Below are 12,375 nucleotides of genomic sequence, written 5' to 3' on the forward strand. Positions count from 1 at the left end.
AGGCCATCAGAGAGGTGAGATGGTAATTTGAGTGCCACACTTTTTGGATTGAACATTCCTATTGTAGAAGATCCAAAGAGTGTTGTAATAATCTATGGTACACTGCACACAATGTTGCACAGTCATTTACCACATATGAACGCAGAGCTGTGTAGAATAGTTTTTCTAACATGTCCAATCAGCCATCATGTAAAATATAGGCTGATAGACTCATAACACCCAATATAAACCAGCACACTATACACGTTTTTACGAGATTAGTTTTGCACATATTATCAAGGTTGTGTAATCGACTGTTCCTTTAAAATCAGCATGAAACGGAATCTGCGATAGTCTTTTCTTCCCTATTGTAATGTGTATCCGAGTGAAGTGGCTTCTCGAACAAGAAAAAATTTAGGGCGGTACTTGATTTGCTATTGGTTGATCTCATGTGAGTGACGGGTTGTTCCAGTCTCGTTCCGCCGCTGAACACATCATCATATCAGAGAAGAAATGTCACTACAAGACTTAATTTAAGTTGGAGGAGAACATCGTTTTTCGGCACTGGGTCGGTACTTCCACGTACGTCATGGCCGTGACCTTTCCGACGTGATGGCATCATACGTCGTGAAGAAGAACAACACCGAAGTCGAGCATTTGAGGTTAAAAAGTATATCATTTTTATTTTTTATTTTTTTTAATGGCCGATGGTTTCGTGAGATCGGCTACGATCATGCAGAGCCCTCTGAAGCCCTTCGAAACTGCATTGATTTGGACCTTCAACCCATTGGTTGCCATTGAAATGCATTATTTGGAGAAAAATCCTGGAATGTTTTCCTCAAAAAAACTTTGACTGAAGAAAGAAAGCCATGAACATCTTGGATGAGATGGGGTGAGAAAATTTACATTTTGAAGTGAGCTAATCCTTTAATAGCAAATAGAAAATCAAGTTGTTTGGACTTCCACTGCATGACCTTAAAGGAACACGCCAACTTTTTGGGACTTTAGCTTATTCACCGTATCCCCCAGTTAGATAAGTCCATACATACCATTCTCATCTCCGTGCGTGCCATAACTCTGTCTGACGCACCCACCACTAGCCTAGCTTAGCTTAAAGACTGGAGGTAAACGGCTCCAGCTAGCCTACTGCTCAATAAGTGACAAAATAACGCCAACATTTTCCTATTTATTTCCAATTTTTGTTTATAGTTACATCGTGTACTAAGACCGACGGAAAATGAAAAGTTGCGATTTTATAGACCGATATGGCAAGGAACTTTTCTCTAATTTCTACGTAATAATCAAGGAACTTTGCTGCCGTACCATGAGTGAAGAGGCGCAATGACATTACGCAGTGCCTGAAAATAGGCTAACTTCCGTCAACATAACCAAAGTGACAACCTGCTTGCACAGAGAGTGTCCTGGGGACTAAGCTAAAGTCCCAAAAAGTCGGCGTGTTCCTTTAACGGAAATGTGATGAGTAAGATGGCAATTAGGCACGAAGGACTCATTGCTGTGATATTCTCAGAGGACCAGCAAGAAGATAACATTAGCATCAGTTTGAGAGGATTCCTCATGCATCAACTGCCCACAATCCAACCATAAGTCATATGGGAAAATACAGCCTAATTTATGTGTGCTGTAGATATAAGCATGACGATGACAATGTTCAGTGACCTCCAGCTTCATTTATGTAATTGCGTGGCACACCTGGAAATTGTGCCATTAAACTTTTTTGCCTGACTTGGCAGAACCTCCTGTGGTTTCCTCGAGATCTGCTTGATACGAGAAGCTCAGGGCACAAATGTACAACTGTGCAGGGTACACCTTATTTTAAGGGGGTGTAAATCAGGTAAACATTACATTGCATGCATTTCAATCATTTCCCCACCACTAGATGGCACAGCAACAGAAAGGCAAGGGAAAGTCACACAGTCAAGATAAACAAACCACCACAACAAATGTAACATTTAAAACTTGAATTCAATTTATTCAGACAAAAATACTTTGCACTTTTTTCCATGTTCCAAAAATACTTCATTACAGTCGATAAGCAAAACACATGATCACTACAAACTGTGCTTTATCAGTAGTAATTTCATGATCACTTCCCCACAATCCCCATTAAACCATTTAATTCAGACAATTACAAAGGATGAGACCTAAAAAAGTATGTTGCCATTTTAAATCCATTTTAGTGCAAAAATAAAGGCGTTATTCATGTAAAGTCATTTTCAAGATATTTACCGATAGTTCTGTGAGAAAATTAATGATACTTTATTCTCAGAGTTTTGAAGCTGGAAGACCCGCGATAAAGCACTTAGTCAATTTTCTGAATGTTTCACTTTGGCCAGTATCATGGAAAAGTACTATAATACTCTGATTTGTGAAGATAAATGAGCACTTTTGTGAAAGGAACCAGGCTGAAGAGGCACTTTCTGTTGAGTCAATAAATTACCTAGTAGGGGTGTAACGGTTCGGTGCATGCAGTCAGACGCCGAATAAAGTCAGTCACAGATGATCCACACTCCAATCCAGAAGGAGGCACGTGCGGTAATGAAACAGTTTGAAGTCCTGAAAAAAACGTTTTGATCGCCCCCCCAGGTAGCTGGTCCCAGTATAGGTCATAAACCCCACCCTCTCATCAAAGATGGTTTCTACCATTTTAGGTAGTTTTTATCACTCTGACGCAAGTTCAAGTGTTTGTTTTTTTCAAATAAGTTTGGTTTTAGTTAGTTATGCTATAAAAACGGGAGTGTGACGACAATATTGACTGCTCTGATTGACAGCTTCTCTAAGCGAAGTAGTCACTGAGGCACTTTTTTCGGGAGGAAATTGGAGCTTCAACTTTAATTTCTACATTTCCATAACTGTTCATTTCACACCGACATAATGAGTTGCTCTGCAGTAAACCGTACAAATCTGCGGCAGTGAGGGTGCAGCCTTGATACTGCGGCTCCACTTCACGGTCACTACTGCACAGGGTCCCGAATCAGCGCAAGATGTCAGCGCCATATTGGTGGCTTTTCTACAATGGAAGAGAGTGAAGGTGTGTCGTCCATCTTTTTTCAGTCTATGGTTAACCACCACAACAGGAAAAAGAGCAGAAGAAGAACAGCACATGTGCGAATAAATGAAAAGAAACCTAGTATTGTGGATTTGTTGCTTTTTCTGGTAACACTTTAGTTTAGGGTCCAATTCTCACTATTAACTAGTTGCTTATTAGCATGCATAATACTAGGATATTGGCTGTTTATTAGTACTTATAAAGCACACATGATCATATTCTACATCCCTTAATCCTTCCCCATACCCAAACTTAACCACCTTAAAAACCAGTAATTACAGGTTTATTGGGGCAAAAGCATTGCCTGACGTCGCCATACGCAATTCTAGTCAGAATATGAGTCTGATACTGCTCCGTTGGGCTGTGATTATGGGGCGTGTTTCAACCGAACCAGGAAAGACCTCAATTGGATAGACCTACAACCAATCAGAGCAACGGAGCGACGCATAACGTTAGTTGTCAAATGTCAACAGAACTCAACTGCACTGTGTTGCCAAGTCCGCGGGTTGAAACGACCCCAATTATGTGATATACAGACCCAGGAATGCAAATTTTAGCAGGCAGCCCTGCCAAAATAACACATATTTTACCCCCCAAACGGCTTTTTTTTCCCTTGAGAACCCCCCCCCCGGAAAGCTATTGGGCTTGTTTTTGGCTAGTTTTGAGTAGCAATTGGGCGGGTTTTGTTGTAAAAACTTAGCAACCCTGTCTGCATGCACGCTGGAATAAGTAACGTTAGAAGAAAAAGATGAGTGTAAACGATCTTTGCCGGTGTTGTAAAAAAAATTATTTAAGGATACACAGAGTACTTACCAACACGATCATAATTTTTAAGATAAATAGTGAAGGTGAACGCATATTCGAACAAGTTCTCCGTTTAGGATTAGAACAAATTCAACCCAAGTGCCTTTGATGATGAATGATTACGTTACTGTTTATCATCTGTCCATCATCGTCTAAAGCCCGCCCTGACAATTTCATTGGTCCGAACAGTTTCTGTTCGGGCATAATTACTCCTCTACGGATCAAGTCCAGACCGAACTGCCCGAGCTCAAATGTTGTGGGCGGGGCTAATTTCGGCTGGCATCCAGGCTAGCAAAAGCATAGACTGTAAAAAAATATGGATATAGTGTTTGTGACGTCACCCACAGGATTCTGAAGAGCAGTTTTGAAGCGTAAAGTAGGGACGAGCTGGCCATTGCCATCTTGGCAGCGCGTCACTCCCAGATAATAGAAAATGGGCGGGACGTGGGTGGAGCTGAGGTGACTCGATGACTAACAGACAGCAGATAAATGGCTATACACCTGTCACTAAAAGTGGCCACGCCCTTAATTATGCAGAACTTTAAGGCATTATATAATGTAAACGAATGAGTTTATAAAAAAATTCACCCCACTCACAGTTGTCATGAAGGGCAAAATTTGCCGTATAGACGAAAACAACAATTTGTACCAGGTGCTGTAAACATGTTTTTTTCCGCTGTAAAATTGGGCATTTTAACATGGGGCTCAATGAGATTCTGCTCCCTTCTGGAGCCTGTGGCCAGTCGATGAATTGCAGTTTAAGTCACTTCCTTATTGGCTTCAAGAGAAACTGCGGGATGTTCCCGCTTGGGCAAAAGCCATAGTTAATACTTACTTAATAGTGAGAATTGGACTCTAAACTTAAGTGTAACCATTTTTTCTATTGTCCCGAACTCGTATCGAATCGTGACCCCAAAACTGAGGTACGTTCCGAACCGTGACTTCTGTGTACTATTACACCCCTACTATACATTTTTCTAGGAAAACCATTTACAGATAAAGTGGATACGTGTGTAGTGGAGAAAAACTTGCAAGGTAAAATCTGTTTTGGACAATGTAAAAATGTTTGGTCCACAATTGCTTTATATATTGTCCCCGACTCTGAAGTGCAGTCCCTGTAATCTACTTCAAAATGAAGTGTACGTATTAACAAACTATTTGAACACTGATGTTAGTTTCAGTGAGACTTTAGATGCTGGTACAGTTTTAAATCAACAGTGTGATAAAATCCTCTATGCAGCTTGCACAAAATAAGGTGAAAAGACCCTAAACACCCTAGCAATATAAAAAAGATAAGAAAAGAAAAACAGTCACAAAATGACAAAAAATATCTTAGGAAACCGAATAGACAACAATCAAGACGAACCCATTCACAACATTTTCAAATCAGTCACTTCTGGTACAATTAAATAAAAATCTGTGCAGTAGATGTAAAGATTAGCTACTGCTGAGTCTAAAAATGATTCACTAAAAGCATATAGTGCATCAATGTAAACAAAAATGCTGCAACACAACGCTACGTTGGGTGGTTGAATTTGCTACAATGTGTTATTAACAGTTCTAATATGCACTTCAGACTTGTAATAGCACACTGAACGTCTCTAACAAGGAAACACAAGAATTGGCACTACAAATATATGTCCACTTTGGTTTGCAAAGGCACTATATGGAGGAGGGGGTCCCATTTTTATGCCTGTTCTTCGTTCCTTTTTTAATGCCAACCTGGAAGAGACGTTCCTTTTGATAATTGCACTTACATTTAAGTTCACATGAGGTTTAAAGTCACTCGAAGTTCCAGCGCTGGTGTTTGTCTCCGGGAGAGCAACTTCTCATCTGGATATCAGTACGGCCATTTTCTGTGCGGTAGGACGTGATACACATGTTTGAATGAGGGTTATATATGCTGCCATCCTGAAAAGACACAATTGCCAGACAATATTTGTTTTAGGCATGGAAATGCAACAGGAAAGCATATCTGATATACAGTACAATAACCTGTTTTCTGATGGCACGCCAGTGATAAACTGAACTACAAGCGAACACACTCACGTCTCTGAACTCCCACATGATGCCGGGAGGTCTGGGAGCACCGTCTTGTGGACAATGCTTCATCCCTATGTGTGTCAATCCATCCTGAACTTCAGCACACAGCTCAGTCACAGAGTTGAACCGGATCTCCTTTTGAGATGTGTACTCGAAATACTGAGAGAGATAGGGAGAGAAAAATTGCATTTTGTTTGAAATGTAATTCGGCACATATCTTGTTTTCATGTTGGTGAAGGTGTTAGAGTTGGTAAGTTCAATTAATTTCCATTAATGAGTCCAAATATCCAATTTTAATACATTTTCACACATGAATTGGCATCTCTGAGTCTAAACCTAAGATTAATTGAAAGTCTTTGGGATGTGCTGGAGGAGACTTTACAGAGTGCTGGACTCTTGCATTGTCAATACAAGATCTTGACCAAAAACTGATGCACCTCTTGATGGAATTAACATGTATTTCCATCAAGAGGGATTCATTTAAGGTCTGGACTCAGAAGAGGTCCCAATTCACATGTGAAAATTATTCTTTATGCTCCCTCCCAACCATTCTTTCACAATTTAAGCCTGATGAATATTGAGATATAACATGCTTGCTAGAAACATAATAATCAATGCAATAACGATCCAAACATAGACTCTTAAGCATTTGCCTATTTAAATCAGGCTTTTTCTTTGGCCGGGCAGCGTACACACACACTTTTTCAATGGCAAAACGTATTAAAAAGTCTAATTATCCTAAAAACAATTGTCCTAATTACCCTAAACACCACATATTTTATATACACTCTTGGGCAAAAAATGGGCCACGCCCAAAATAGCTACACACTAAGCTTTTAATTGTCTTAACTACAAATTATTGGTCAGGAAATTAGCTAAATTTATTTTCGATTGCGATAATTAATGCGATTTTCACAGTTCAGGAGCAAGTAGGCATTTTTTTTCTTGATGAGAAATTCTCTGGTTAACACACAAGTCAATGGGATGGAATGAACTTTCCGACCCCGACATGCGAACTGCGAATTTTCCTGTGACGTGAACCGTGAAGAGGTCTATAAAGACGTTTTTTTTTTTTACCTTTTTTATTAATAAAATAATATTATTACGGGATTATTATTAGTGTATTATTATCAGGACCCACAAATATTCCCCCTTTGCATATTATACCACACACAGTTTCAGCCAGTCTCATGTTAATCTAGAGTACCTATAGAGTAGTATTGAATCCTTCATATCTCCAAAGAGTCTTTAGTTTTATCATATGTACAAAAGACAGATACGCTGTACCTTTTTTTCCCCGAAAACAGCCGAACTTGTGGAGGAGTGCAGTGGCCGGAGCTAAAGAGAGTGTGCGCACACGCACAATACATTCTTGGTTTTATCCCTCCCTGGATCATTTTCGATTCACTATAAGTTTGTGTTTACATTATATGCACTTACGCGCCGTTTGCCAACAAAACACAGACATTTGATGCAGTTTCCAACACCGCCTGCGGTTTCGACTCGTGACAGGGAACAAACAAACACACTAGCAGAACATTGCTGCTCTGGAAAAATAGACTGCATCCACTGTTTCCTTAACACTGGGTTATTTGGGAAGCTGAACAAGGCTATCTTTCCCTCACAACCAGAAACACACGTCTTTAGTGACATTGTTGATTCAGTGGTCTAAAAACAAAATGACAGCGCTGCCGACCGCTTCCGTAACCTGAACGAAGCTCGTTGATGGACGCGCTCCACATGCGCTCATCCGGGAGAAGTGCCCATACAAGCAATTCCACCTATTATGACCTCACACAGGCCCATCCTCCGAAAAGACTTTCTGAAACTTATTTGAATCTGGAAGGAGTGTATTTGGCACAGAAATACTGTCATATGTCCAACTCATTTTTAAATTTTTTGGAAATGTTTAGCGTGAGAATCCAAATCTTTAAAAGTGTAAATAAGTCAGAATGCATGAAATAGCATTAGACTCCCCCTTTAATGCTTTGGAGTACAGGAGAATGTTGCAGAATTGCTTGCTTCCCATAAATGAAAAGATGTTTTCTAAAGAGGTTATATAGAGATGTTATTTTTCAACAAGACAATGCTCCTGCACAAATTGCAAAGACAACCAAGAAATGGCTTGAGAACAAGTCCCTCAGACTCATGTTTTGGCCTTGTCAGAGTCCAGATTTAAAACCTATCGTGAATATTTGGTCTCATATTAAACTAAACTTGGAGTCATTTTCAACTACACATGAACTGTTTGAAGCCATTACCATTGAATGGACGTTCTTCTTCCTGTAAAAAGCTGTTTGCAAGTTTACCCACACATGCGCTATTCTGTGCCAAGTTTATCTACAGTATTTTCAGTGCAATTCTTTCTAATTTTCTGACCAGTGATTTGATTAAAATCATTAAAAAAACACTAAAGATTTTGCCATTTTTGGCTTGGCACACAATTTTTTTGCCCAAGAGTGTATACTACATCTTTTTTTTTTTTTTTTTTTTTTACATTTTTTCAAGTTCTTGAAACAAGTGTCTTAAGCTCACCTAGCCCATTTTTGATCAAATAAATACAGTAAAAAAGCAATAATGTGAAATATTATTGCAATTTAAAATGACTGTTTTCTATGTAAATATATTTTAAGAAATTAGCTTATTAAGCCATTCATAGCAAATGCATAAATATTGAAATACGAAAGGTAGAAAAATATCAAGAAAATATATACATGTTGAAAATCACTAAAACCATGCCTCTAGAAAAACTAAAAATGTTCTGCAGCAAATATCATTTAAGCAACAAATACGGATCTTTGCACGGATGTTATTAATCAAAGTCGGGTTAATAATTCATTAGCAAACAATTTCTCGAAGCAGAGGATAAGAAGTAGATCCTTTGAGGGGAAAGGTTAAAAGGCTGGAATAATAATAAAAAAAAAAGGTGGAAGGAACTAAAAGGCGGATCTATTCAGTGAAATAATCAATCTCCAATGTTTATCAGATGGACAGATGTGACCTCTGTCAGGTTCAAACTGCAGTCACCATTATTCTCATTATCCACATGTATATTTCATACAGATGTCTATCTTTGAGGAGAAGTGGCTAAGGTTTCCTTTTCAGCCCAGGCTGTGGAAACATTGATTTTCACTCACACATGGTGCTACTTCAGAGCCCCTTGATGCAGAGCGGGGACATAAGCCACCGGACACATTTGCTGGTTGCCCTTTCCATTACATATACATCCCCAGCAATTCATTCATTTCTTCAACTGTGATACTAGATAAATGACAAACCTCAGAAGGGCAGCACATCTCAGGATGGATTATGTTTCAGCACAAATAAAGCTAGCTTTGTTTCTGATGAATCTCCTGCATCTGCTGTCGTAGGTGTTATGTAACTGGGCATTAAATGCAATGATTTTTAAAGTTACTCGATAGCTCTGGCATTAATAGAAAGCTCCCTTTAATCCAATGAAGATGTCAGGCTGTGGAGTAAGACAGCGGCTTTAAAAATGTGGGGTAAACTCCCTGCGGGAGACTGTTCTCATATCTCGTTCTCTTCCTTAAAATTTAAATTTGCCATATTAATGATACATGTGAAAACTCTTTCTCCTCCACCATATTCCGCTTATAGGCGTCAAGTAGTGTGTATTAAAGGCACAATGTGTAAGATTTTTGCATTAAAATATAGGGGTTAAACGATATATCGCGATATAAAAATGTGATGATATGTATCGTTGATGGAAACGATATGATTCGCGATATAGAGTTGTTTTATCCAAGGCTCAACTTGCTGTAGAAGGCCTATTTATAAGATATCATTTACCCAAACACAAATTTACAAATGTACCACAAATGTAAATTCTGTCATCATGTATTCACCATCATGTCATTTCTCGTTTAACTTCCAAACACAAATGAAGATATTCTTTATGAAACCTGAGGGATTTCTGTTCCTCAATTTAAAGTCCATTCCTTTCAAACTTAAAAGATCCAAAAAAATGTCCTAAAGGCATCGTAAAAATAACTAATCAAGTGTCTAATCCAAATCCAAGTCTTCTGAAGAGACACAATGGCTTTATATGATGAATATTTTTAACCCGACGCGCATACTGTAGTAAACATTGATTGCGCGACGCGCGAAAACAACATGAGAGTGAGTAAATGCAGAATTAAAATTCTTGGATGTGCTAAACATTTACAGTTTGAGAGTGGTCATTTTGACACGCTTGCGATTAAAACTCTGATTGATTGCATAAGTCAAGATTGAAAACTCTGATTGATTGCATGAAGAGTGTCTGAACGGCAAAGTGAGAGCGCAAACATTATTTAATCTAGTGGCACTCCTCAAAGTCAAAGAGCAAACATAATTTAAAGTGGCACTACTTAGTGAAAGCGCAAACATCATTTAAATCACCAGATCACATTTACTTTTAGCAGCATGATTATTCAAAGCATTTTAGATGGTTTATTCAATATGTGTAGTGCATTAAGAGCAGGAGAGGCGGGACATAGCGAGCACCAGAGAGAATCATGTCTGCATTGAAAGCGCGAGTAATGCGTGAGGGGAAAAAAAATTAAGTTTAAGGAGTTTCAGTGACTTTATTACATTAAACGACTCAACAACTATATATAATGTATAATAATGCAAAGGGGGAATATTTGTGGGTCCTGATAATAATACACTAATAATAATACCGTAATATTATTATTTTAATAATAAAAAAGGTTTAAAAAACAAACAAAAAAACGTCTTTATAGACCCCTTCACGGTTCACATCACAAGAAAATTCGCAGTTCGCATGTCGGGGTCGGAAAGTTCATTCCATCCCATTGACTTGTGTGTTAACCAGAGAATTTCTCATCAAGAATAAAAATGCCTACTTGCTCCTGAACTGTGAAAATCGCACCAGTTTTTCAGGATTCCTGCAGGATCTCATGCGTTAAATTTTTTTGACAACATCTGTGGCTGCAAGCTATTAAATAGGCTGGGGTGTGTTAATGATGTCACGCAGGTGGTGAAGTAATAACTGCTTTTAATGATTTGAGTTTGAGATCGAATTCATGCTAGATTTTTTGCTATAAATTATGGACATGGTATCTGAGGAGTAATTCTCTTTTTTATTTTGCTTTATTTCCAGATTCAATCATAAGCTCGTTCTTACTATGGCACATACGTAGGCTACATGTGCACTCTTCAAAAAAAGGTGCTTAAAATCTCTTGACAAACTAAAAGACAAATGACATGTATGTTTTCTAAATAAAATATATGATCGTACTGAATGTCGGCTTGCTTATTTTGTTCAAGATAAGGATCTATTAAGTTCACATGTCATGCAAACAAGAACCTATGCTTCTATCCACAGGTCGAGAGCGGTCGTTCCAACCACACTACTTTGCGATGCTGTTTGCGAATGTTCGTTCGAACTATGGTTTCGGAAAACACAGACTCGTTGAACTATGTTGATAACGATGGAACTTGCGACCATAGTTGGCTAACCATGCTTTTGCATATTCATTTAATCTTGCACAAACAATATAAATTGATACGTTTCTGGTCATTGTCTGTGTTTTATATGTGCCTTATAAATACATGCCCTCTGTAGCGAACCTAAGCTACTGGTCCATTACCTGGTGCTCTGAAATTAAGCCAAGGTAAAAAGTGTGTTACAAAAAGTGGTAGTAGTTAGCCGCAGGCTAGCGCCAACATTGTGACAACAACGGTAGAGTTAAGCCATGGTAAATCAAATTCTTTTCTGTAAACGGTAGACTGATTTAATAGTTAGGTGAAGTTTGATATCTGGCAATAATTGTGACCTGTGGCATGCTACAGACTATCTTTACATTAGCTCTTTCACTATGACAACAGTAGATTGCGTTGTTTTTCTGACCCCATGCTGCGTGCACACCCAACCTAGGTTTTCGATGTTTACAAACATTGAAGGGGTCTATTTTGGCTTAAAATATCAGGATACATATCGTGAGTTCAGTATGGCGATAAATATCGAATCGGGACACGAGTGTATCGTTACACCCCTATATAAAAAAACTACTAGCACTGTGTTATACATTTTGTTCACTTGTGTACCATTATTTACATTATCAAATATTCCCAAAAATGCTTAAATCCAGAAAAATTCAAAATTTTAACCAGTGTAACGTTCTATTGCAACACAGTGAGTCTAATGAAAAAATGCAGAAATAATAGTTGTAGCGTCTAGCACGGCACAATTATTAGTTATGGTTTGCAGCAGATTCTATCGCCAAAGAACTTCAAGAAACATAAACGTGCGGGTGAATCAAATGACCCAAGAAGAGTTTTGGATAGGAGGAGAAAATAAACGAGGATCAATATCGGTGTGGCATTTCCTAACACTGTTCAACACGTCCGGAGAACAAGTCTATGGCAGTGGAATTAAATACAGTATGTGCTATGGATGTCACGGTACCAAAATTCCAGTAGTCGGTACCAACACCATAAAAATTATACGGTACTCG

At 38.5% G+C, this 12,375-nt stretch overlaps 1 protein-coding gene across 1 annotated transcript in view; it reads right to left on the reverse strand.

The window, feature by feature from the left end:
- Nucleotides 1-1,944: 1,944 nt before the first annotated feature.
- Nucleotides 1,945-12,375, reverse strand: part of poc1bl (POC1 centriolar protein homolog B (Chlamydomonas), like) — a 35,110-nt gene continuing 24,679 nt past the window's right edge. Inside the window, exons 10-11 of the mRNA XM_079830008.1 lie at nucleotides 5,900-6,052; nucleotides 1,945-5,761 (exon numbers count right to left, since the gene is read on the reverse strand). Of these exons, the coding sequence (XP_079686134.1) occupies nucleotides 5,633-5,761; nucleotides 5,900-6,052 (282 nt within the window). The 3' untranslated portion in view covers nucleotides 1,945-5,632. The remainder of the gene's footprint in view (nucleotides 5,762-5,899; nucleotides 6,053-12,375) is intronic.

Source organism: Gobio gobio (assembly GCF_949357685.1).
Source record: "Gobio gobio genome assembly, chromosome: 11".
In the NCBI taxonomy this organism is placed as follows: domain Eukaryota; kingdom Metazoa; phylum Chordata; class Actinopteri; order Cypriniformes; family Gobionidae; genus Gobio; species Gobio gobio.